A 27,766-nucleotide genomic window follows, 5' to 3' on the forward strand; every position below is an offset into this window, starting at 1 on the left:
CCGTCTCACACACACACACACACACACACACACACACACACACACACACACACACACACACACACACGGGGCTTAAATGATGAAGAGCAAAATAAAAATTTAACATTATAAATGTTAAATGGGGATGACGCAGGCTGCTTGGGCCCACTCATCATTTCTTGTAACTATATTTTTATTATAATTGTTATATGTTTGTTATTATTATTATTATTATTATTGTTGTTGTTGTTGTTGTTTCTACTACTACTACTACTATAATAATGTTATGTGATGTAGGGTGAGAAAGAGTCACACACACTTACAGCACTTCAGGGAGATACAGATGTGAGTAACACACACACACACACACACACACACACACAAGCATGCACGCAATAACACTGATGTCGGTGTGTTTTGTTAGATGGTTCTGACTTGTTTGTGTGGCTGTGATAAAGTACTACAGACTCTCTCTGTAGAACTGGATCTCCTACAACAGGATAAGGTAACCTCCCCCACTCCCCCCACCGCCCACACACACACTTCAATACTATTTACTACATACTCCATTTGTGTGTGTCTGTTTGTACTGTATGTCTAGGAGCATGCTGAGTTTGCATTAGACATGTCTCGTATAGAGCTGGGCGAGGGACAGGTAAAGGAATATCACATATCACAGAAGGCTTTGCTGCAGGAGGAGCTGGTCACCATCAGGGCTAGAGTGTGTGACATATCACGGGTAAACAACTGTGTGTGTGTGTGTGTGAGTGAGAGAGAGAGAGAGAGAGAGTATGGAATAAGATCACTGTCAAAAATATTTGTGCGTAAAAAAAAAGATTTGTGTGTAATCCTGTCTTTTGTCTGAGTTGGATTCCAAAATCTACGGCCACGACAGCTTACAGATACGAGATTTGCGCATGCACCCCACCACTGTTTTAAACCAACAGTCGAGCGCTCTCTCATCGTCTCAGGTAAGTTTTTTTTCACATATTCGGACATGTTTAAGAGAAGTAAAATTACAGAGATGTTTTAACCATAGTAGGTAAGATTTTAGAAGTTTAAAACGGAGGCGGGGCGCATGCGTTGAATCGATTCCTCTTCCCTCGGATAGTAATGCCTGTGCATGTGGCCTTGATGACGTATTTTTGACAGTGGTTTCACGCACAGCGTTCCTGGCCGTAATTTCGCAATTCGTCCGTGAAACAGAGGAGTTGTAAAAACGAGTTTTGTGTCTGTAAACGGTCAGAGTCGTATATTTCAGAGTTGTATTGTAACATTTCAATTTTTTTCAATTCAATTTTATTTATATAGCGCATTTAACAATGGTCATTGTCTCAAAGCAGCTTCACAAAGATGAAAGAAATTCATAAAAAAATTTTATATATACAGTGGTGTGAAAAACTATTTGCCCCCTTCCTGATTTCTTATTCTTTTGCATGTTTGTCACACAAAATGTTTCTGATCATCAAACACATTTAACTATTAGTCAAAGATAACATAATTGAACACAAAATGCAGTTTTTAAATGAAGGTTTACGTTATTAAGGGAGAAAAAAACTCCAAATCTACATGGCCCTGTGTGAAAAAGTAATTGCCCCCCTTGTTAAAAAATAACTTAACTGTGGTTTATCACACCTGAGTTCAATTTCTGTAGTCACCCCCAGGCCTGATTACTGCCACACCTGTTTCAATCAAGAAATCACTTAAATAGGAGCTACCTGACACAGAGAAGTATCCTTAAATGGCAAAAACATGGAACAGTGGTGAACCTTCCCAGGAATGGCCGGCCGACCAAAATTACCCCATCTAAAGAACTGCAGGCCTCACTTGCCTCAATTAGGGTCAGTGTTCATGACTTCACCATAAGAAAGAGACTGGGCAAAAATGGCCTGCATGGCAGATTTCCAAGGCGCAAACCACTTTTGAGCAAAAATAACATTAGGGCTTGTTTCAATTTTGCTAAAAAAACATCTCAATGATTGCCAAGACTTTTGGGAAAATACCTTGTGGACCGACGAGACAAAAGTTGAACTTTTTGGAAGGTGCGTGTCCCGTTACATCTGGCGTAAAAGTAACACAGCATTTCAGAAAAAGAACATCATACCAACAGTAAAATATGGTGGTGGTAGTGTGATGGTCTGGGGTTGTTTTGCTGCTTCAGGACCTGGAAGGCTTGCTGTGATAGATGGAACCATGAATTCTACTGTCTACCAAAAAATCCTGAAGGAGAATGTCCGGCCATCTGTTCTTCAACTCAAGCTGAAGCGATCTTGGGTGCTGCAGCAGGACAATGACCCAAAACACACCAGCAAATCCACCTCTGAATGGCTGAAGAAAAACAAAATGAAGACTTTGGAGTGGCCTAGTCAAAGTCCTGACCTGAATCCTATTGAGATGTTGTGGCATGACCTTAAAAAGGCAGTTCAGCTCAAATAAAGCTGAATTACAACAATTCTGCAAAGATGAGTGGGCCAAAATTCCTTCAGAGCGCTGTAAAAGACTCGTTGCAAGTTATCGCAAACGCTTGATTGCAGTTATTGCTGCTAAGGGTGGCCCAACCAGTTATTAGGTTCAGGGGGCAATTACTTTTTCACACAGGGCCATGTAGGTTTGGAATTTTTTCTCCCTAAATAATAAAAACCATCATTTAAAAACTGCATTTTGTGTTTACTTGTGTTATCTTTGACTAATAGTTAAATGTGTTTGATGATCAGAAACATTTTGTGTGACAAACATGCAAAAGAATAAGAAATCAGGAAGGGGGCAAATAGTTTTTCACACCACTGTACATATATATATATATATATATATAAAATAAAATAATAATAAATTGTGTATGTGTGAGAAAAATGCGTCTAGATAATAACGAGATGAATGAATGAAATTTCTCTGATGAGCAAGCCAAAAGTGACGGCGACAGTGGCAAGGAAAAACTCCCTGAGATGGTAATAGGAAGGAACCTTGAGAGGAACCAGACTCAACAGGGAACCCATCCTCATCTGGGTGAAACAGATAGAGATGATATAACACCATGTGTGTTATGCAGCTGAAAGTACAATATAACAGAAATTCTTTAAATTAACATGAAGTCCAGTTCAGCACAGGGAGTCAGTAGCTGCAGAGGGCAGATGGGGTCTGGATCACTGGGAGCACAGGAGCAGGATGTGTAGCTCCAACCATAAAAAGGCAGAATTCAGCTGGAGCTGGTCCTTCTCTGGATGCCTCAGGATCCTCGCAGGGTTGGCCTTTGTCTACTGAAGCTGGTACAATCTCCAGATGCCTCGGGATGGGTAGAAAAGTACAGAACAGATGGAGAGAATTAGCGTAGTTGCCATTCAGGATAGATGTACTGAAGTATGAGGTTATGGGATGAGTTACGCGTATGCCAGATTAAAGAGATGCGTCTTGAGTCTACTTTCAAACTGGGAAACTGTGTCTGAGCCCCGAACACTGTCTGGAAGGCTATTCCAAAGTTTTGGAGCTAAATATGAAAAAGCCCTACCCCCTTTTGTAGATTTTGAAATTCTGGGAATTACAAGAAGTCCAGAGTTTTGTGATCTTAAGGAGCGTGGTGGATTATAGCGTTTCAGAAGACTGGTTAGGTATGTGGGAGCTAAACCATTTAAAGCCTTGTATGTAAGTAATACTATTTTGTAATTAATTCTAAACTGAACAGGTAGCCAGTGCAGGGATGATAATATTGGGGTTATATGATCATATTTTCTGGATCTGGTGAGAACCCTGGCAGCTGCATTTTGGACTAACTGTAGCTTGTTTATTGAGGATGCAGGACAACCACCTAGTAATGCATTACAATAGTCCAGTCTGGAGGTCATGAATGCATGAACTAGCTTTTCTGCATCAGATACGGATAAGATGCTCCTAAGTTTGGCAATATTTCTAAGATGGAAAAAGGCTGTTTTTGTGATATTGGAAATATGATTTTCAAAGGACAAGTTACTGTCTAATATTACGCCCAGGTCTTTTACTGTTGAGCTAGTAGTAACAGTACATCCTTCTAAACGCAGGCTGAATTGTGAAATCTGTTGTGTGCTGGTTTTGGGGCCGATGAGTAATATCTCTGTCTTGTCTGAGTTTAGTAAAAAAAAGGTATTGGTCATTCAATCTTTTATGTCCTGGACACACTCGGTTAATCGGACAATTTAGGTAGTTCGTCTGGTTTTGTTGAGATATATAATTGGGTATCATCAGCATAACAATGGAAACTAATCCCATGTCTTCTAATGATGTTACCCAAGGGAAGCATGTATATTGAGAACAGCAGAGGTCCTAAAACTGACCCTTGTGGGACCCCATATTTCACTGGCATTACACCAGACAGTTCTCCATTTAGATCTACAAAATGGTATCGATCAGACAGGTATGATCTAAACCATTTTAATGCCTGTCCCTGAATACCTATGTGATTTTGTAAGCGATCTATGAGAATATTATGATCTATAGTGTCGAATGCAGCACTAAGATCAAGCAAGACTAGAATTGAGGTGCAGCCTTGGTCCGAAGCTAAAAACAAGTCGTTTGCAATCTTAACTAGTGCAGTTTCTGTACTATGATGGGGCCTAAAACCTGATTGAAATTCTTCAAGGATGTTGTTTTCCTGCAAAAATGTGCATATTTGAGCTGATACTACTTTTTCTAATATTTTTGATATAAAGGGAAGGTTTGAAATCGGTGTATAATTTGTTATTTCATTTGCGTCCAAATTAGATTTTTTAAGAAGCGGCTTAATAACTGCCAGCTTCAAAGGTTTGGGGACGTGACCTAGATATAATGAAGAATTAATAATGTTTAAAAGTGGCTCTCCAACCGTATGCATCACTTCTTTCAAAAATCTGGTTGGGACTGGGTCTAACAGGCACGTTGTTGAATTAGCTGAGGTGATAAGTTTATAAAGCTCTTCCTGTCCTACACCTGTAAAGCACTGAAAAACTAAATGTGAAACTTTAGGCTGAACTAGATCATGAGATGCTATTAGAGGTTAAACTTCCGTTATTTTCTTCCTTATGCTATAGATTTTTTCATTAAAGAAGTCCATAAAATCTTCACTACTAAAATGTTGTGGAGTATTCTCTGCAGGCATCTTAGGTTTTGTTAGGCGGGCTACTGTACTAAATAAGAACTTGGGATTATTTTGGTTTCTTGCTATCAGTTGGCTAAGATGCTCGGTCCTAGCGGTTTTTAGAGCCCGTCTATAGCTGCACATACTGTCTTTAAACGCAATTCGAAAAACTTCTAATTTAGCTTTTCTCCATTTTCGCTCGAGGTTACGGGTTGCTTTCTTTAGGGTGTGAGTATGACTATTGTACCAAGGAACAAGTGTTTTATCTCTGACTTTTTTTAATCTGATGGGAGCAACAGTGTCTAATGTACTGGTAAAAATAGTACCCATGCTGCTAGTCACTAACAAACACACAAAATCTCGTATCTGTACAGTAAGCTGTCGTGGCCGTAGATTTTGGAATCCAACTCAGACAAAAGACAGAATTACACACAAATCTTTTTTTTACGCACGAATATTTTTGACAGTGATCTTATTCCATAAGAGAGAGAGAGACACAAAAATCATATGCTTTTTTCTTCTAACCATAATAAGTGTGTGTGTGTGTGTGTGTGTGTGTGTGTGAATAGGAGATGGAGAGAGGGTGGTTGGACTACAAGAGGATGGAGAGTGAACTGTGCGTGTTTCGTTCTCACCTGGAGCACATCTGCCATTTTGGGCTTCCCCAGGTACTGATATGAAATACAACCTTTGATCCTATTATCATGTCTGCTTTAAGGTGTTATTATAGTCACCTGACCCCACTGTAGAAGGTGTGTACGAGCTGTTAACGGCAGGAATATTCATGTACATCGTTGTAATAACAGGTAGAGATTACCTGCCAAAATGCCAAGACCTTTACCTATGTATAAATATCAAGACCTACAGTAACAGAACTACACTAAAGCCTTCATAGTCAAACAAAAAATAATAATTTTAAGTAAAAACTTTTATTATAATATACTTTGTATTTTATAGTTGTAATATATTTGCAATATTAAATTCTGAGAGCTGTTATTGAAAAATAAAACCACTAAATTCAGATAATTGCTTAAATGAATTTGATCTTTGTGTAATTAAAGTGCCACATCTGTCCCTGGAAAAACCCAGAGTGAACCCTAACAAACAGAGTAACCAAGACCAAAATTAAATCATCAAATCCAGGACAAAGTTCTTGAAATGTAACAATCAGGTTTTGGTTTTAGAAATATCCCACACTTTGTAAACAAAACATTTAATTATATAGTAAGGTGGCTCTCAACCCTGGTCCTGGAGAATTCAATTCAATTCAATTTTATTTGTATTGCGCTTTTAACAATTGGCATTGTCCCAAAGCAGCATTACACAATCAAAAGAATTATTTAAGTTTGTATGGAATTTGAATTTGTATGAATCAAAATGGTCAGTTTGTCCCTGGTGAGCAAGCCGAGGGCGACAGTGGCAAGGAAAAACTCCCTGAGATGGTAATAGGAAGAAACCTTGAGAGGAACCAGACTCAACAGGGAACCCATCCTCATCTGGGTGATAACAGAGAGCAGGAATTAATCTGCATTCATACTGTGTGTTAGTTGGCAGGCAGTTCAGCATAACAGTTGATGTTAATTGATGTTAATATGGAGTCCAGGTAGTTATTGAAGACTCAGGTAGACTTGTAGGAAGTTCCAGTCCTGAACTATTAAACAGTCAAGTCCTCAGAGAAACAGCTGCCAACACAGTCGAGGCCAGAACTGTCTTCTAAGTAGAGAGAGAAACTTAGGGTGCATCTATGTGACGAGAACTCCAACCAGAAGCGGGCCACCAGGATGGGTCAGACAGGTCCGGAGGGCAGAGGAAGTCTGGATCACTGGCAGCTCAGGAACGACATGTGTAGCACGACAGAGGGAGGGAAGGAGAGAGAGGGGGAGAGAGGGAAGAGAAAGAGCAGGAGAAAGAGCAGAAGAGAAGAGATAATAGTTAGGTCTGGTCACAGTCATATAATGTATAATGTGAATGTATATTAACTGTAGAGTGCAAGCAGAGACTCCGGCAAGACTAACTATGACATCATAACTAAAAGGGAGAGCCAGAAAGAAACACAGAAATGAGGGCTCACTTCACTGTCAACAAACCTGAGTGATCAATGAGAGTGAGGAAGACAGCATTCAAACATACCAGTTCACCATAATACTCTACGTCCATGAGTCCCCCAGATCTGCTCCTTTACCTAAGGCAAATCTATTTATAAAAATGCTTGATTAAATAAATAGGTTTTTAGCCTGGACTTAAACACTGAGACTGTGTCTGAGTCCCGAACACTAATCGGAAGACTATTCCATAATTTTGGGGCTTGTAAGAAAAAGCTCTGCCCCCAGCTGTAGTTTTTATAATACGCGGTACTGATAAGCAGCCTGCATCCTTTGATCGAAGTAGGCGTGGCGGATCATAAGACACTAGCAGTTTACTTAGATACTGCGGCCCAAGACCATTTAATGCTTTATATGTCAAGAGTAGTATTTAAAAAGCAATGCGAAATTTCACAGGGAGTCAATGAAGTGAAGATAAGATAGGTGTGATGTGCTTGTATCTTCTGGTTCTAATGAGGACTCTTGCTGCTGCATTCTGGACTAGCTGAAGCTTGTTTCAAGTTCAAGTAGGCTTTATTGTCATTACAACCATATACAGTTAGTACACAGTGAAACGAAACAACGTTCCTCCAGGACCAAGGTGCAACATGCAACATAAATTTACAACATAAATTAACAGAGACACTAAACTAGCTAACCAAGAGGCCTAGTTAGCTGGCTAGCAGAGACAGGACAGAGAGACGTAACATAAATTACAACATAAATTAACAAAAACTAACTAGCTAAGTATAACTACAGGTTTTATAGACAACATAAAGTGCACGTGCAAATGTGCAAACAAGAGCAACAACAAAGTGACAGTGCGCAACCACGACATAACAGAACATAAAATATGGTGTTGAGGTAGTGGGTAAACATAAACATTCCTTAAAGCAGCAACAAGAATTGAGGAATTAGTGCAAAAAGTAGTCCAGTAATGATCATTGTGCAAAAGAGATAAACAGTGAAGCATTTACAGGTTGGTGTGTACGATAATTTGGTGGTGTAGGTCAGTGTGTCTGCACTTGTGTTGATTAGTCAGTCCAGTCCCAATATGTTGAGGTAGTTGAGTTAAGCTGAGTGATAATGTTTGTGTTTGTGTGTGTGTTTGTGTTTATTAGTCCTTTTTGTTGAGGAGACGGATGGCTTGTGGAAAAAAGCTGTTGCACAGTCTGGATGTGTGTGCCCGAATGCTTCGGTACCTTTTTCCAGATGGCAGGAGTGTGAAGTGTGTGTGAGAGGGGTGTGTCTGATCAGCCACAATGCTGGTGGCTTTGCGGATGCAGCGTGTGGTGTAGATGTCTTCAATAGAGGGGAGAGAGACCCCAATGATCTTCTTCGCTGTCCTCACTATCCGCTGTAGGGTTTTGCGGTCCGATATGGCACAATTCCCAAACCACCAGTGATGCAGCCCCTCAGGATGCTTTCGATAGTTCCTCTATAGAAGGTGGTCAGGATCAGTGGTGGAAGCTGGGCCTTCCTCAGTCTTCTTAGAAAGAAGAGACGCTGTTGGGCTTTCTTGTGTAGGGAGCTGGTGTTGAGGGACCAGCTGAGGTCCTTCTCTAGGTGGACACCCAGGAATTTGGTGCTTTCGACGATTCCCACAGATGAGCCATGGATGCTCAGCGGAGAATGGTCGCCTCGTGTTTTTCTAAAGTCAACAACCATCTCCTTTGTAACCCTTGTTTATGCACCTAGTTGAACAACCAGACAGTAAGGCATTACAATAGTCCAACCTAGAGGTGATAAAAGCATGAACTAGTTTTTCTGCATCGTTTAGCGACAATATATTTCTTATCTTGGCAATATTTCTGAGGTGAAAGAATGCTATCCTGGTAATATTATCTACATGAGCTTTAAATAACAGGCTGGAATCTATTATCACACCGAGGTGTTTTACTGGTGCACTTGATGGAACAGAAAGGCCATCTAAAGTTAGAGTGATCTAAAATCTTACTTCAAGCTATATGCGGTCCTATGACTAGAAATTCTGTCTAATTTGGATTAAGCAGAAGGAAGTTAATTAGCATCCAATTTCTTATGTCCTGCACACATTGCTCAACTTTAGTAAGCTGGTTTATCTCATCAGGTTTTGCTGAGATGTATAACTGTGTGTCGTCAGCATAAAGGTGAAAACTAATACCATGCTTACGGATTATGTTGTCCAGAGAACGCATGTAAAGGGAAAAAAGCAGTGGGCCTAAAACTGAACCCTGTGGAACACCAAACTCCACTAGAGAACATTCAGAATAATCACCATTTAAGTTTACATACTGATACCAATCAGTCAAATGGGATTTGAGCCAGTAGAGGGCTATACCCTTAATTCCTACTATATTTTCTAATCTGTGAAGAAGAATACTATGATCAATAGTGTCAAAAGCTGCACTGAGGTCGAGTAATACAAGCATGGTTACACAACATTGATCAGAGGCCTATAGGAGGTCATTTACTACTTTAACGAGTGCTGTCTCTGTGCTGTGATGAGGCCTAAATCCTGACTGATACAGTTCATGTATGCCATTTCTATGTAGATATGAGCATAGCTGCTCCGCTACTATCTTTTTCAGAATCTTAGAGAAGAAAGGGGGGGGGGGAGGGGAGGTTGATATTGGCCTGTAATTGGACAGCTGACAGGGTCAAGGTCAGGTTTCTTTATAATCGGTTTAATAACTGCTAATTTAAAAGATTTTGGAACATAACCAATGCTGAGTGAAGAATTAATTATTCTCAACAGGAGTTCTGTTATTTTTGGTACTATCTGTTTAAAAAAATGTGTCGGTACAGGATCTAATGTACAGGTTGATGAATTTGCAGAAGAGATGAGTGAAATTAGTTCATTCTTTTCAAGGGGAGTAAAGTATTCTAAGTTCCAATCTGACATGGCTAGTTTAACATCTGCATAACTTACATTGTTTGGTTTCAAAGCCTTAATTTTATGCCTAATATTTACAATTCTATTATTAAAAAGGTTCATGAAGTCCTCACTATTACACAATGTTGTTGTGGAGATTTCTGCAGTGGTCTTATTTCTGGTTTATTTGGCTATGGTATTAAATTAAAATCTAGGATTATTTTTTTTATTTTCTATAAGAGTGGAGAGATATGTTGATCTAGCTACACTAAGAGCTTTTCTATAGTCCAGGATGCTCTCCTTCCATGCTATTAGAAATACTAACAATTTAGTTAGACGCCATTTACGTTCTAACTTCCGAGCGGTCTGTTTTAAAGAGTGTGTATGATCGTCATTTCAGGGAGTGAGTTTATTATCTCTAATAATTTTTCTTTTAACTGCAGCTACATTATCTAAGGTATAACAGAACGTCGACTCTAAATATTCAGTCGCCTGATCGAGTTCTGTGGGATCAGATGGTGATCTAATCAATGTTGGTAACTTTGGGAGATTACTGATAAAACTCTGTATATATACAGTGGTGTGAAAAACTATTTGCCCCCTTCTTGATTTCTTATTCTTTTGCCTATTTGTCACACAAAAATTTTTCTGATCATCAAACACATTTAACTATTAGTCAAAGATAACACAAGTAAACACAAAATGCAGTTTTTAAATGATGGTTTTTATTATTTAGGGAGAAAAAAATCCAAACCTACATGGCCCTGTGTGAAAAAGTAATTGCCCCCTGAACCTAATAACTGGTTGGGCCACCCTTAGCAGCAATAACTGCAATCAAGCATTTGCGATAACTTGCAACAAGTCTTTTACAGCGCTCTGGAGGAATTTTGGCCCACTCATCTTTGCAGAATTGTTGTAATTCAGCTTTATTTGAGGGTTTTCTAGCATGAACCGCCTTTTTAAGGTCATGCCACAACATCTCAATAGGATTCAGGTCAGGACTTTGACTGGGCCACTCCAAAGTCTTCATTTTGTTTTTCTTCAGCCATTCAGAGGTGGATTTGCTGGTGTGTTTTGGGTCATTGTCCTGCTGCAGCACCCAAGATCGCTTCAGCTTGAGTTGACGAACAGATGGCCGGACATTCTCCTTCAGGATTTTTTGGTAGACAGTAGAATTCATGGTTCCATCTATCACAGCAAGCCTTCCAGGTCCTGAAGCAGCAAAACAACCCCAGACCATCACACTACCACCCCCATATTTTACTGTTGGTATGGTGTTCTTTTTCTGAAATGCTGTGTTACTTTTACGCCAGATGTAACGGGACACGCACCTTCCAAAAAGTTCAACTTTTGTCTCGTCGGTCCACAAGGTATTTTTCCAAAAGTCTTGGCAATCATTGAGATGTTTTTTAGCAAAATTGAGACGAGCCTTGATGTTCTTTTTGCTTAAGTGGTTTGCGCCTTGGAAATCTGCCATGCAGGCCGTTTTTGCCCAGTCTCTTTCTTTTGGTGGAGTCGTGAACACTGACCTTAATTGAGGCAAGTGAGGCCTGCAGTTCTTTAGTTGTTGTCCTGGGGTCTTTTGTGGCCTCTCGGATGAGTTGTCTCTGCGCTCTTGGGGTAATTTTGGTCGGCTGGCCATTCCTGGGAAGGTTCACCACTGTTCCATGTTTTTGCCATTTGTGGATGATGGCTCTCACTGTGGTTCGCTGGAGTCCCAAGGCTTTGGAAATGGCTTTATAACCTTTACCAGCCTGATAGATCTCAATTACTTTTGTTCTAATTTTTTTCTGAATTTCTTTGGATCTTGGCATAATGTCTAGCTTTTGAGGTGCTTTTGGTCTACTTCTCTGTGTCAGGTAGCTCCTATTTAAGTGATTTTTTGATTGAAACAGGTGTGGCAGTAATCAGGCCTGGGGGTGACTACAGAAATTTAACTTTTAACTGTGATAAACCACAGTTAAGTTATTTTTTAACAAGGGGGGGCAATTACTTTTTCACACAGGGCCATGTAGATTTGGAGTTTTTTTTCTCCCTTAATAACATAATCTTCATTTAAAAACTGCATTTTGTGTTAAATTATGTTATCTTTGACTAATAGTTAACAGTTTTTGATGAGCAGAAACATTTAAGTGTGACAAACATGCAAAAGAATAAGAAATCAGGAAGGGGCAAATAGTTTTTCACACCACTGTATATGAATATCTGAATATACGTTTAGTACGGTAGCGCGGCACTGTGCGTACTTTATTACTATGACACACTTGAATTGAGACAAGATGGTGATCTAAAATAACTTCAGACAATGGACTTGTAAATAAATTTCTTATACTTAATCCAAAGAATATTATTGAATCTAAAGTGTAGCCTGCTTTATGACTGGGTCCTACTACACACTGATTTACTCCTACTGAGTCCATAATGGACATAAATGTTTTACGCACAGGGTCTTCTGGATTTTCAAAATGAATATTAAAATCTCCAGCAATTAACGCCTTGTTCACAGAAACAACTAGGTTTGAGAGGAAATTCACTAAGAAAAATTTAGAGTACGGACCTGGAGGTCTGTAAATGACAATTAGTTGAATCGACTGAGCTGACTTAATATTTGTAGCTACACTTATGTTACTATAGAGAACTTCAAATGAATTAAATTTGTGTCCGTGTTTTTGTATAATAGTCAGATTATCATTGTGAATAACTGCGATGCCTCCTCCTCTACCAGTTAACCGAGGCTGGTGTATGTAGCTGTATCCAGGAGGACTAGCTTCATTTAGAGCTACATACTCGTCCTGTTTAATCCAGGTTTCAGTTAAACAAAGTATATCAAATTCCTGATCCGTGATAATTTCATTAACTATAACTGCTTTAGATGCGAGAGATCTAATATTTAACAGTCCTACCTTCAGATCAGAGGTTCCGGCTGTGCATTTAAGGTGATCTGAGTTTGTGGTTTCTTTGTAAATGAAATTACTAAAACAGACTTTCTGGGTCTTTCTACATTTTTGCTTAACTTGGGGACAGACACAGTCTCAATACAGTGAACCCTGAGTGACGACTCTATGCAGCTAGCAGGCGGTTGGTTTAGCCTGTCTGTCTGCTCCCTGGCCTGGGCTCTGGATTGTCACCGATTAACTAGGCCTTTTCTGAGACTATGAGCTATACTGCAAGAAATGAGAGCAGCACCTTCTCGAGTGGGATGGACACCGTCCCGCCCTAACAGGCCAGTTTTGCCCTCAAAGATCTTCCAATTGTCTATGAAGCCCATGTTGTTTTCAGAGCGCCACCTGGACATCCAGCGGTTCAGCAACCATAACCTGCTGTAAGCTATGTCGCCACGTCTCATTGGGATGGGACCAGAGCATATTACTTCATCGGACATCCCCTTTGCTTGTTTAAAAACCTCTGTAAAGTTATTCTTGCTAACCTCTGACTGATGAAGGCGTATATCAATAGCTCCAGCATGTACCACTATCTTAGAGAACCTGTGCTGTCCTAGAGCCCTAAGATTGACATATAAAGCATTAAATGGTCTCGCGCCGCAGTACCTGAGCGTACTGCTAGTGTCTTACGATCCGCCACGCCTACTTCGATCAAAGGATGCAGGCTGCTTGTCAGTATCGCGTATTATGAAAAATACAGCTGGGGGAAGAGCTTTTTCTTACAAAGCCCCAAAATTATGGAATAGTCTTCCAAATAGTGTTCGGGACTCAGACACAGTCTCAGTGTTTAAGTCCAGGCTAAAAACCTATTTATTTAGCCAAGCATTTTTATAAATAGATTTGCCATAGGTAAAGGAGCAGATCTGGGGGACTCATGGTCGTAGAGTATTATGGTGAACTGGTATGTTTGGATGCTGTCTTCCTCACTCTCATTGATCACTCAGGTTTGCTGACGGTGAGGTGATTGTTTGCTTTACATGTCAGGAAGCCCTCATGTTTGTGTTTCCTTCTGGCTCTCCCTTTTAGTTATGCTGTCATAGTTAGTCCTGCCGGAGTCTCTGCTTGCACTTTACAGTTAATATACATTCACATTATACATTGTGTGACTGTGACCATACCTAACTGCCATCTCTCCTCTTCTTCTCTTTCCCCCCCTTTCTCTTTCCTCTCTCCTCCTGTCCCCCCTTTCACTCCTTTTCTCTCTCTCTGTCGAGCTACACATGTCGTTCCTGAGCTGCCAGTGATCCAGACTCCCTCTGCCCTCCGGACCTGTCTGACCCATCCTGGTGCCCCGCTTCTGGCTGAAGATCTCGTCACATGGATGCCCCGTGTGTCTCTCTGGGATGCGTCTGGTGTCTGGGAATGATTCTCTCCACCTAGAAAATGGTTCTGGCCTTGACTGGTGTTGGCAACTGTTTCTCTGGGGACTTGACAGTTTGATAGTTCATGACTGGAACTTCTCACAAGTCTACCTGGGTCTTCAATAACTACCTGGACTCCATATTAACATCAATTAACATCAGCTATTATAGCTGAACTGCCTCCCACCCTACACACTGTATAAATGCAGATCATTTACTGCTTTCTGTTTCACCCAAATGAGGATGGGTTCCCTGTTGAGTCTGGTTCCTCTCAAGGTTTCTTCCTATTACCATCTCAGGGAGTTTTTCCTTGCCACTGTCGCCCTCGGCTTGCTCACCAGGGACAAACTGACCATTTTGATTCATACAAATTCACATTTCATACAAACTTAAATAATTCTTTTGATTGTGTAAAGCTGCTTTGCGGCAATGAAAATTGCTAAAAGCGCTATGCAAATAAAATTGAATTTTATTTATATTTATAATTACAAGCATAATTTGTTCTGGAAGTGAAACTGTATATCAAAACACTCGTATATTAAAGTGAATTAAGAAATAATGACTATTTATGTTCCACAACCCAAAAATATTCATATAAAAAAATTAAATACAAAATATGAAAGTAAAAACTTGCACTTTACCGTTGAAAAGAATCCCAATAAATCAGTGTTTCCGATGATATTTCAATTCAATTCAATTTTATTTGTATAGCGCTTTTAGCAATTTTCATTGCCGCAAAGCAGCTTTACACAATCAAAAGAATTAAATTTGTGTGTGATTTGTGTGCGTGTGCACATGCGTGTGTGTGTGTGTGTGTTTGTGCAAAGCTGAGGTAAGACAAAAGGAGAGGAGGAGAGAGTTGGCTACTGTGTAGGACGACTTATACATACACACACACACACACACACACGTGTGCACCCACAAACACACTAAAAGAAACACTGCTCTGTTGGGAACCTTCCTTAACAAGCAACCTCTCTAATGACACTTAACGCTCAGCAGACAAAGCACATGTGTACTACTCATATATCAAGACCTCGCTCGTTTTTAAGTTAAAATTTATTTTTAAATTTTGCTTATATTGCCAAACGCTCACAGACCAAGTTACTTCCAATAACTTTGTGAGGCTTCACTGTATTTTACTTTGTAAAATATTTCTGGGATAAACCCAGGATCTGATACTTTTACATGCCAGAAAATCTCTCTCTCTCTCTCTCTCTCTCTCTGTCTCAGGAGCGCTCCCTGGCTCAAAAGCAGATCTGGATGATGGATGATATTCTCAGTGGTTTAAAGCCCAATAGAAGTCGATTTAAAGCACTAATGGCTTTACACACACCAACAAGTGAGTGCTTACGACATGACCATAAACATGACTGTGGGAGTGTAAGGCTTGAAACATTGGACATGCAAGTATGAAAATGCAGATGCTTTAAGCTAAGCAGGGCTTGTTACATGTGCAATGGTGTTTGAGTGTGTCACCTGAAAAGTCCTAATGCAACACAAGCACAAGCTTCAGTCTCAGCATTGCCACTAGTAGCACCATAGCATGAAAAATTTTACCCTTTCTTCTTCCTTCCAAGTTATGTCTAACTTTGGAAAAGGTAAGATCATTCATTAGCTTATATCACTGCCTTGTGGAAATCCACAGGTTTGTAACAGTGCACATTAAGTATATTTATCATGTTTACCCATTGCTATTTGAGTTTGTGTACTTGCATAAACTATGTTTCAGGCCTAAATGTAGTGATTATGGATGTGACTGTAGGGCTGTAACTAACTGTGACCATGGGTAAGACTGTGCACTTGACTACAAGCGTTGACTTGTCTGTGAGCTTGGAGATAACTGTACTGTAGGTGTGACCATGAACTTGGCTACTGTATTAGAGATGACGGTGACATGTGATTCTCAGTGTGAATGTGACTGCATGAGACAAGACCCACTGTACATCACATGAACCATTGTGATTGGCCACTGCCTAGTAATATTTATCTCTCCTGAACATAAACCCCACCGACACATTATCCCCTTACAACACGGTGAGCCTTAAGCTATGATATTAATGACTTTTATCGTCTGCTTTATTCCTCTCGCAGTGTTTCCACTTCTCAACAACTCATCGCTTCATCCAGAGGAAAGCATGCACTACTGGGTGAGTCGTGTGTGTGAGTGTGTGTGTGTGTGTGTGTGTGTGTGTAATTGTTTTAGTTTGATAATTGAAGAAATACTTCTTTTCTCATTAAGGGGGAGGAGTTAGAACCACCAGCTCGCCCACCTTTGCCTCTTGAGTTGGACAGCACAAACAAGGGCACAAAGCGGAGGCGTGAGTGGGCGGAGCCAAATTACAGAGTGAGTAAATAAAAAAGAAAATGTTATTGTTATTATTATTATTACATTGTTCTGCTTTTTACACAGATGGTGTACAACCCTGCTACAATGAACACGCACTCTTCACACATCAACACAGACACAGCAGGTAACACACTCATGTATGATTATGAAAAATCTTTTAAAGGGGTCATACAGGCCTACATGCACTTTTTTAAGCTGTTTGGACTAAACTGTGTGTTAGGAGAGTGCGTACACAACCACTCTACGATGATAAAGAGCCGCCCAGTGGTTTTCTTTTCATTTATTACAATAACATGCCCCTTCTGAAATCAGGCCAATCACAAATGCCTGTCACTGTGACGCCACACCGCAAGAGGCCGCTCCTACACTAGTTGATTGACACTGGTGTTTTAGCAAAGACCCGCCCTGAGTGAGAAGAAGCTGTCGGCCATTGTTTATCGCCGCTGGAGCAAAATGGCGCCTAAGCGAGTGTTGTGTACAGTTGTTGGGTGTAATAGCGAACACAGCAGTCGTCATTCACTACCTAGGGTTAGTGACCTAGGGTACCTACCTAGGGTTAGGTATCTGAGCCACTGAGGACGCAGTGGCTGAATTTAGTTTTTAAAGCTAACGTCTCCGCTGATTTACCTAAATGCGTTCATGTTTGCGATAATCATTTTTCACCAGACTGCTTTATAAACGCGGGTCAATATAAAGCAGGTTTTACTAGGAAGCTGCTCCTAAAAATCGGATCTGTACTAACGCTTCGTGTTCCTGCTTCATCTTCACCAGGCTCGGTGAGTGTAATTTATTTTACTATGACTCTTTGCAGATCGCCTTTTCTAATAATCACGATGAATGCGGAGTGTAAGTTAACTTATACTCTCATAGAACATGGTTATGGCTTCTTCTCTATGTACATCCGTCTCTATATAATCCCTAATCGCCCGTTTATAATAAACAATGCATTGAGGTGATTGTCTAGTTGCAAACTGTGTATGTAGTCGGAAAACTATATTATGCTTACCATTGTAACGTTAGATGGTTTATACCGATGTCTGTCGAAGATTAAGAAGTCATGTAAACACATCAGTAAACACATCGCGTCCGTATCTCTCTCAGTAAGCTTCTCCGCTTTTGTTGTTGTTGCTCGCGGCAGCGCAACAGCCTGTTAATTCATGCCCATGCAGTGATGAGAAAGACAAACGGGTCGATGCATGTCCATTCTTTTAATTTCTGCGTTGTCAGGCGATATTACAAACTTCCACGTAGGTTCCGTACTTAAATCAAACCAAAAACGACTGAAGAAAACAGGCTCGGGCTCTATAATCCATAGTTTTCCAGTTTGGACTGCATTACCCACAAAGCACTGCGTTGTGGGCAATGCTTTGTGGGTAATGCAGTCCAAAGCATTGCCCGCACTGGACTACACTTCCGTGGCTATACCCCACGTGTCACGCCCCACAGAACTGGGGGGGGGGGGGGGGGGGGGTTGCTCAGCAGAGGTCATGAGCATTTAAATTAGCATGTACTGAAACAGGTTGCTGAGAACAGAGCTAGTTTTTACCAGGTTAAAGTAGTGTTTTTTTTACACAATAATTTTGAATTTTTAATTAACGTATAATACAAACTTTTCATTAGGACCCTAAAGATCATATTAACATTTAATGAAAAATGGGATGTGTAGGACCTTTAACACACACACACACACACACACACACACTTTTCTAATGTATCTCTGTTTTGCAGAATCTGAGTCCTTGTGTTTAGATGAGGAGTCTGATCATTCTAAACAGGTGTGTATGTGTGTTTAATTACATGCCAAAAAAAACAGGAAGAAATATCAATATAAATATAAATCTAATTATGTTACCCTATTTAAAATGTTTCTATGTGTTGCTGTCAGATGCACTGGAAGTTTGACAAGAATAAACTGCATTGTAAAAAACGGAGCCAAAGCCCAGATCATCAGATAAGCAGAGAGGATAAACCCCACACACTCACTAAGTCCTCTCCTGTGTGTGTGATGCATGTGATGAGGGCGGAGCTTCCTTCAGCTCTCACTGCACAGAGAGTGTGTGTGGAGGAATTCACCCCTGAGGAGGACAAATTAAACACACTAAGTGATAAACACGGAGAGCAGGTTGGTAATAATAATGTACACACACACACACACACACATGTAGTTAAAGGTGGAGTGATGATGGAACAGACAGAGGAACATCCCCTATCCGTCCAAGGGTTGACAGTTGTCACAAGCCCTCTAAACCTGGGCTCAAGATGGGAAATTATTCCAAGAGAAAGGCTGTCTGAAATTAAAACCAATTCGAACCTGAACCGGAAATGTTTAGGGTTAGGGTTGTTTAAAAAAAACAAAAAACACATAGTCTTCATTCTGTTTTACTATGTGAAAGTCTGAAATGACTTCTCAGCCATTTGCAGCCTGTAATTCCTTACAGTTAATACACTCTTAACCCGAATTAGTTGACTTTACTAGAAATTTGCGTGGAAACCCGTTGCACTAATCAAGATTAGTTTTTACAAATCTAAAACTAAACGGGTTAAGCTTTATAAACATTAAAATGTTAGTGGGTGCAGTAGACAAATCAGGTTTGCATTAGTAGTCTTTACTAAAAACCATTAGTTTACACTATTTTTTTTAAGTATTGATGTTATATTAGATAACGCCTTATAATTAAAAAATACTAGTTAAAGAAATAAACTAACCACATTCCAATGTTTTTATTGCTTATAAAAACAGGCAGTACAGTGTATTCAATTATGTATGAACTTGTCATACAAAAGACAAGTAACATTTTTTGACATGCAATTCTTGTTTGCTAGTTAACAACTGTACAAATTGCTTATAGTAACCTGAACACATAGTATTCAACAATATGCCATATCCCTCTGAATGACTAAACATGCATTAAAACTAGATAAGCATTAAAACTTGAGTCAACTCTTTAAAACAAAGATGACCACTGTGAATTTTAAACATTTTTACCACAGAAAACTGGTACAACTTAACCTCTTTCTCTTTTAACTGGTTTAATTTAACTTGCAGCAATGACAGGACATTTGAAACAAGAGAATCACCTCAGAGATTAATTGTGCACATCAAGAACAGTAAACAGCCACTCCTGTCAATTAAATTGCAAGCTGGTTCTTTAATGTCTATAACCTGGGCTTCAAGTCAGTGTGGCCCACCATTAGAAGTACCTGTTGGATGAACTGGAATGTGTTCTTCATTGGTTTGGGGTAGTTTAGATGAAGTGCATACGTAAGTCCAAAGAGAAGGCATATAGCCTTTGGGAAGTCTTTAATGCTTTCCATCACAACTTTTCTCTCGATGACAATCTTAAATTCAATTAAATTTTTATTTGTATAGCGCTTTTAGCAATTTTTCATTGCCGCAAAGCAGCTTTACACAGACAAAAGAATTATTTAAGTTTGTATGAAATGTGAATTTGTATGAATCAAAATGGTCAGTTTGTCCCTGGTGAGCAAGCCGAGGGCGACAGTGGCAAGGAAAAACTCCCTGAGATGGTAATAGGAAGAAACCTTGAGAGGAACCAGACTCAACAGGGAACCCATCCTCATTTGGGTGAAACAGAAAGCAGTAAATGATCTGCATTTATACAGTGTGTAGGGTGGGAGGCAGTTCAGCTATAATAGCTGATGTTAATTGATGTTAATATGGAGTCCAGGTAGTTATTGAAGACCCAGGTAGACTTGTAAGAAGTTCCAGTCATGAACTATCGAACTGTCAAGTCCCCAGAGAAACAGTTGCCAACACCAGTCAAGGCCAGAACCATTTTCTAGGTAGAGAGAATCATTCCCAGACACCAGACGCATCCCAGAGAGACACACGGGGCATCCATGTGACGAGATCTTCAGCCAGAAGCGGGGCACCAGGATGGGTCAGACAGGTCCGGAGGGCAGAGGGAGTCTGGATCACTGGCAGCTCAGGAACGACATGTGTAGCTCGACAGAGAGAGAGAGAAAGAGTGAAAGGGGGAGACAGGAGGAGAGAGGAAAGAGAAAGAGGGGGGAAAAGAGAAGAAGAGGAAAGATGGCAGTTAGGTATGGTCACAGTCACACAATGTATAATGTGAATGTATATTAACTGTAGAGTGCAAGCAGAGACTCCGGCAGGACTAACTATGACAGCATAACTAAAAGGGAGAGCCAGAAGGAAACACAAACATGAGGGCTTCCTGACATGTAAAGCAAACAATCACCTCACCGTCAGCAAACCTGAGTGATCAATGAGAGTGAGGAAGACAGCATCCAAACATACCAGTTCACCATAATACTCTACGTCCATGAGTCCCCCAGATCTGATCCTTTACCTATGGCAAATCTATTTATAAAAATGCTTGGCTAAATAAATAGGTTTTTTAGCCTGGACTTAAACACTGAGACTGTGTCTGAGTCCCGAACACTATTTGGAAGACTATTCCATAATTTGGGGGCTTTGTAAGAAAAAGCTCTGCCCCCAGTTGTATTTTTCATAATACTGACAAGCAGCCTGCATCCTTTGATCGAAGTAGGCGTGGCGGATCGTAAGACACTAGCAGCTCGCTCAGGTACTGTGGCGCGAGACCATTTAATGCTTTATATGTCAAGAGTAGTATTTTAAAATCAATGCGAAATTTCACAGGGAGCCAATGCAGTGAAGATAAGATGGGGTGATGTGCTCATATCTTCTGGTTCTAGTGAGGACTCTCGCTGCTGCATTCTGGACTAGCTGAAGCTTATTTATGCATCTAGCTGAACAACCAGACAGTAAGGCATTACAATAGTCCAACCTAGAGGTGATAAAAGCATGAACTAGTTTTTCTGCATCGTTTAGCGACAATAAATTTCTTATCCTGGCAATATTTCTGAGGTGAAAGAATGCTATCCTGGTAATATTATCTACATGTGCTTCAAATAAAAGGCTGGAATTAATAATCACACCAAGGTCTTTCACTGCTGCATTTGATGGAACAGAAAGGCCATCTAAAGTTACGGTGTGATCAAAAATTTTACTCCTAGCTGTATGCCGTCCTATGACTAGAACTTCTGTCTTATCCGGATTTAGCAGAAGGAAGTTAATTAGCATCCAATTTCTTATGTCCTGCACACATTGCTCAATTTTAGTAAGCTGTTTTTTCTCATCAGGTTTTGCTGAGACATATAACTGTGTATCGTCAGCATAACAATGAAAACTAATACCATGCTTACGGATTATGTTGCCCAGAGGAAGCATGTAAAGGGAAAAAAGCAGTGGACCTAAAACTGAACCCTGCGGAACGCCAAACTCCACTAGAGAGCATGCGGAATAATCACCATTTAAGTCTACATACTGATAACGATGGGTCAGATAGGATCTGAGCCAGGAGAGGGCTGTACCCTTAATTCCTACTACATTTTCTAATCTGTGAAGAAGAATAGCGTGATCAACGGTGTCAAAAGCTGCACTGAGGTCAAGTAATACAAGCATAGTTACACAACCCTGATCAGAGGCCAATAGAATGTAAATGAGGCTGGATTGAGATGCAGAGAGGATGGAGACACAGCACCTTCACGCTCAACAAGGAGGATTTCAAGATCAAGGTCTTGGAACACATGATCATCAGCAGAGTCCTAACAGAACACATTCAAGACATTAGTCATTAAATAGCTATTAATTATGTTAAACAAATAGTCTGACACATGCAAATTAATGTATGAATTGGTTATGACTGCTTTTTCAACTCTTCATTAAAAGGGTTAGTAAAAATCACACAACATTATTCCAATTTTTGATAAGTTAACAGCTATATAAAAAATCACTAATGCAAAACTTAAAGTAGCAAAAAATACACACGCTAGCATTAACCACATGGAAAGCACATGGAAGTTACATGCATGGACTCTTAACGTTACATGCATGAGTGCGAACCAGAAGAAAAAAATAACAAAGTTAACGAAATAAACATGTTGCAGCTAAACTGTGAGTATACAAAAACACTCCGGATAATGTTACGATATATGAAATGACAAAAACGGCTGAATTAAAAGTTAACGTTATATCTAAACCGACAGGGAAAAAAAGCGTCTATCTGCACATTAACACTTTGTCATCTTTTTAGAGTTCAACATCAGTCCATATTTTGGGTTAGCACTTTTTTCAGAAAGATATCTGCAGATAATACTCTTTATAAACTCACTGATTCACGTTGTTTTCAAAAATTAACCGTTGGCGCGTAACCCTTCTCTTGAGGCAGCTGCAGCTCTCTGCTCAAGCGACCTGCTTCAAAAAGCCCCTCCCCCTTTTCAAAAACGTAACATACTGAGTGATGTCTTCTTGATCAGTGTAGTCAATTATTTGTCTAAATAGTGCAAACAACTAATACTTTTTAGCAGTGACAACTTAAAAAAAAAAAAAAACAATAAGAATACGTAATGACTGCTTACATTTTTTGGTTTAGACAAAATCCGGGTTAAGAGTGTACCAGCTCTTAATGATTTAAACAAAATAGTAAAAGCTAAGAGAATAGTTATTTATTATATTAAAAATAACCATTCTCCACAAATAAATGATAAACTAATAAAATGCATAATTGTTTCTCGTCCTAATAGTTTATGTGCACTTATCATGGTGCTGGGTAAATTGATAAGTAATGTAAAGTCTAAGCACATGTTACTGTGATGTTCTTTATAAAGTTAAAGTTCAGCCTTTATTTGTCATATGTACATTACTGCACAGTGAAATTCTTTATCCATCGCATAACCCAGCTTTTTGTTAGTAGTTCAGGGTCAGACTACAGGTTCAGCCATTATACAGCTTCCCTGGAGCAGTCGGGATTAAGGGCCTTACTCAAGGGATAACAGCAGCAAACTGCCGGAGCTGGACATCAAACCAATTCAATTCAATTCAATTTTATTCATATAGTGCTTTTTACAATTGACATTGTCGCAAAGCAGCTTTTACACAATCAAAAGAATGAATTAGGTTTGTTGAAATGTGAATGTGTATGAATCAAAATGATAAGATTGTCCCTGATGAGCAAGCTGAGAATGACGGTGGCAAGGAAAAACTCGCTGAGATGGCAATAGGAAGAAACCTTGAGAGGAACCAGACTCAACAGGGAAAGCATCCTCATTTGGGTAAAATGGATAGCAAGAATTGATCCGCAGTCATATTGTGTGTTAGGGGGCTGGAAGTTCAGTATAACAGGTGATGTATTTAAGTTGATATGGAGTCTAGTTCATTATTGGGGGCTCAGGTAGACTGTTGGAAACTCCTGACTTGAACAATTGAGCGACTGCAGTCATAAGTCTTTAGAGAACAGCTGTCTGCATCACCCGAGAACAGGACCATCTTCATGGTAAAGTGAAACCGTCCACAATCACCACACGCATCCCAGGCAGACCACACGGGGCATCCATGCGACAAGATGGAGTACCATCTGATGTAATGCCAGTGAAATATGGGGTCCCACAAGGGTCAGTTTTAGGACCTCTCCTGTTCTCAATTTACATGCTTCCCCTGGGAAACATCATTAGAAGGCATGGGATTAGTTTCCATTGTTATGCTGATGATACCCAATTATACATCTCAACAAAACCAGATGAAATACCCAAGTTGTCTAGATTAACAGAGTGTGTCCAGGACATAAAAGATTGGATGACCAATAACTTTCTTTTACTAAATTCAGATAAGACAGAGATATTGCTCATCGGCCCAAAAACCAGCACACAACAGCTTTCACAATTCAGCCTGCGTTTAGAAGGATGTACTGTTACTACTAGCTCAACAGTAAAAGACCTGGGCGTGATATTAGACAGTAACTTGTCTTTTGAAAATCATATTTCCAATAACACAAAAACAGCCTTTTTCCATCTTAGAAATATTGCCAAACTTAGGAGTATCCTATCCGTATCTGATGCAGAAAAGCTAGTTCATGCATTCATGACCTCCAGACTGGACTATTGTAATGCATTACTAGGTGGTTGTCCTGCATCCTCAATAAACAAGCTACAGTTAGTCCAAAATGCAGCCGCCAGGGTTCTCACTAGATCCAGAAAATATGATCATATAACACCTATATTATCATCCCTGCACTGGCTACCTGTTCAATTTAGAATTAATTACAAAATAGTACTACTTACATACAAGGCTTTAAATGGTTTAGCTCCCTCATACCTAACCAGTCTTTTGATACGCTATAATCCACCACGTCCCTTAAGATCACAAAACTCCGGACTTCTGGTAATTCCCAGAATTTTAAAATCTACAAAAGGGGGCAGGGCATTTTCATATTTGGCTCCAAAGCTTTGGAATAGCCTTCCAGACACTGTTCGGGGAGCAGACACGGTCTCCCAATTTAAAAGTAGGCTCAAGACGCATCTCTTTAATCTGGCATACGCGTAACTCATCCCATAACCTCATACTCCAGTACACCTATCCTGAATGGCAACTACGCTAATTCTCTCCATCTTTTCTGTATTTTTCTACCCATCCTGAGGCATCTGGAGATTGTGCCAGCTTCAGTAGACAAAGGCCAACCCTGCGAGGTTTCTAAGGCATCTTGAGAAGGACCTGCTCCAGCTAGATTCTGCTTTATGATGGCTGGAGCTACACATCCTGCTCCTGTGCTTCCAGTGATCCTGACCCCATCTGCCCTCTGCACCTACTTCTGAACTGAATCTACACAACTTCTGTTATATTGAACTTTCACCTGCACAACACACTTGATGTTATTTCTATCTGTTATCACCCAGATGAGGATGGGTTCCCTGTTGAGTCTGGTTCCTCTCAAGGTTTCTTCCTATTGCCATCTCAGGGAGTTTTTCCTTGCCACTGTCGCCGTCACCCTTGGCTTGCTCATCAGAGACATTTCATTCATCATTCATTCATTTAATTATTATCTAGACACATTTTTCTCACACATACACACTTCCAAATATTTTCTTTTCTTAAAAAAAAAAAAAAAAAATCTTTAATTTTTTTTGTGAAGCTGCTTTGGGACAATGACCATTGTTAAAAGCGCTATATAAATAAAATTGAATTGAATTGAATTGAAAAGATCTCCAACCAGAAGCAGGGCAACGGGGTGTGTCTGACAGGTCCTGAGGAAAGAGGGGGCCTGGATTACTGGCAGCTCAGGAGAGACATGTATAGTAAGACAGAGTGACAATGAGAAGAAAAGAGAGAGAGAGAGAAGGAGAGAGAGCAGAAGAGAAAGAAGAGAGGAAAGCAGCTATCCAATGACTTTCCGATCAGTAACTCGGTGCTTTAACACACTGAGCGACCACATAATATATGATATATCATAAGAATTATAAGTGGCTGGCTATGCACATGTGTCAAAGCATCTGTAAATACATGGTCAGTTTGGTGCCAGTGTTTCTTTGCAAATCCTAATTTCTGAGTCAGTGAATGTGTACACATATTCCATCATTTATTTTATTTATTTAATTATTAATTAACTGTAAATTATGCATTGCTATAAATTATTAATACATTATAATACACATTTCGGGCACTTTTCTATGTGCATGTCATCTTCATAAGTCAGGAGAACTGAGTGATTAAACTCCAACTAGTGGACAACAAAGTAATAATGTTACTATAGTTTATTGTCTATAATTATTATTATTTTAAATAATTCTATTGTGTGTGTGTGTGTTTACAGGTTGCTATCTGTGATTTAAATAGAGAATCTAGCTTTGCCATGACATCAGAACAGAGGCACGCTAAACTCAAACGAGTGGAACGCATCAGAGAGAGAGTACTAAAGAGGTGCATAACTGAGAGAATACCATTTTATCATTCTTTTTTTTTTCAAAATCATGTAAAGTTAACTTGTAATATCATATTTTTAAATCATTTTTTAATCTCTCCCTCTCTCAGCGCACTGAGGCGGAGTGACTCTGCTCATCCTCTAAAATTTGTTGGTGTCAGAGAACCTGGTAATTATTTTAAGTTTTGTGAGTAATCACTGTAAGTATTGTGTTTGTGTAAATTTGTTTGTGTGTGCATTAGATGATACCTTAAATGAGTTTGTTCTGTGTAAAGGTCAGAGATCCACAGGCTCCGTGCAAACTGATCCGCCCCCCTCACCCTGTGACATCAATCCTTTTTCAACCCATCACATTTCAACACTTAAAATAAACAACATGGCATCTGAGGAAACAGATCAGAGTCTGAACTGCTCCACCTCAACCAATCAGAGGGCAGAATGGTTTCTCTCCACCAGCCATTGGCAGGACTTCATTCCCCTCAACATTCAGGAAGAGGAGCTGTCACCAACCAATCAGGATTCAGAACTCTCATTATCATTAGTTAGCTCAGACCCTTTCTCCAATCAGTCAATAGTAACATCATCTGACAGTCATGTGATAGTCCGGTCTGAGAGCCCAAGAATGGAGCTGTGTATCTATGAGGAGATTCAGCACAAAGCTTCAAAATCATCTGCAGAGGATGATGGGAGTGTAGTGGGTGGAGGCAAAGCACAATTTTTAAACTATTCTAATCAAAATGCTGACTCTCATCTCTCTCTCAACCAAATCGCATGTGTAGATGTTGGAAGTGGGGAGGGTGTTGAGGCAGGAAAAGAAGCAGGAAGTGATATAATAATCAGTGCCAAAGCTACACAACCTACTTACAGTCGTTGGAGTAAGAGCTCAGTAACTAATCACACTGACTCCTTTCTCAAACCTCGGGTTACTGTGGTGAGCACCAGCTTATAGGCACGGACAATTAAATAAGATAAAAAATATAAAAGCATTAATGATTATAATAAGATTTGCTTTAATGTGTTTGTACCTCAGATTTGGTTTTATAATGTCATTTATATTAAACACTACATATGACAGCTAACAGATTTTTCTACATGTATGGAAAAACTCCATCTTATTTATGATTTGAACAAAAAGCTGACCCAGTTATTTATTTATTGTAAAACTGTGTTCATTTTTATTTGTTTTATTTTATTGATTTTAATCTATATTAATATTGCTGTGTGGTCAGACAAGTAGCAAAAAGTAGCTGTGTGGCCACACTACACAGACGTTAAAGATATCAATCAGCCCCAATTATAGCAGATACATAGTTATGCCTAATCATTACAAACTACCCAATAAAGTCGGCCCAATATTAGTA

General features: G+C 39.7%; 2 protein-coding genes across 2 annotated transcripts; both read left to right on the forward strand.

Moving 5' to 3' along the window:
* Nucleotides 1-242: 242 nt before the first annotated feature.
* Nucleotides 243-18,549, forward strand: LOC128520333 (pleckstrin homology domain-containing family A member 4-like). Its single transcript, XM_053494521.1, has 9 exons — nt 243-324; nt 404-484; nt 581-718; nt 5,629-5,727; nt 15,531-15,639; nt 16,392-16,447; nt 16,540-16,644; nt 16,711-16,771; nt 18,533-18,549. The coding sequence occupies exons 2-9, from the start codon at nt 404-406 to the stop codon at nt 18,547-18,549; spliced, it is 666 nt and encodes a 221-aa protein (XP_053350496.1). The 5' UTR covers nt 243-324.
* Nucleotides 18,536-27,766, forward strand: LOC128519740 (uncharacterized). Its single transcript, XM_053493569.1, has 4 exons — nt 18,536-18,769; nt 26,298-26,404; nt 26,516-26,574; nt 26,681-27,766. The coding sequence occupies exons 1-4, from the start codon at nt 18,653-18,655 to the stop codon at nt 27,352-27,354; spliced, it is 957 nt and encodes a 318-aa protein (XP_053349544.1). The 5' UTR covers nt 18,536-18,652; the 3' UTR covers nt 27,355-27,766.

Source organism: Clarias gariepinus, chromosome 4 (assembly GCF_024256425.1).
Source record: "Clarias gariepinus isolate MV-2021 ecotype Netherlands chromosome 4, CGAR_prim_01v2, whole genome shotgun sequence".
NCBI lineage: Eukaryota > Metazoa > Chordata > Actinopteri > Siluriformes > Clariidae > Clarias > Clarias gariepinus.

Bases quoted from the DNA above. Each gene is read 5' to 3' on its own strand.
- LOC128519740 (XM_053493569.1), top strand. From the start codon at position 18,653: ATGCATGTGATGAGGGCGGAGCTTCCTTCAGCTCTCACTGCACAGAGA. The intron at 18,770-26,297 runs GTTGGTAATAAT...GTGTGTTTACAG, and splicing joins GTGATAAACACGGAGAGCAG to GTTGCTATCTGTGATTTAAA. The intron at 26,575-26,680 runs GTAATTATTTTA...TTCTGTGTAAAG, and splicing joins TGTTGGTGTCAGAGAACCTG to GTCAGAGATCCACAGGCTCC.
- LOC128520333 (XM_053494521.1), top strand. From the start codon at position 404: ATGGTTCTGACTTGTTTGTGTGGCTGTGATAAAGTACTACAGACTCTC. The intron at 5,728-15,530 runs GTACTGATATGA...TCTCTGTCTCAG, and splicing joins GCCATTTTGGGCTTCCCCAG to GAGCGCTCCCTGGCTCAAAA. The intron at 16,448-16,539 runs GTGAGTCGTGTG...TTTCTCATTAAG, and splicing joins AGGAAAGCATGCACTACTGG to GGGGAGGAGTTAGAACCACC.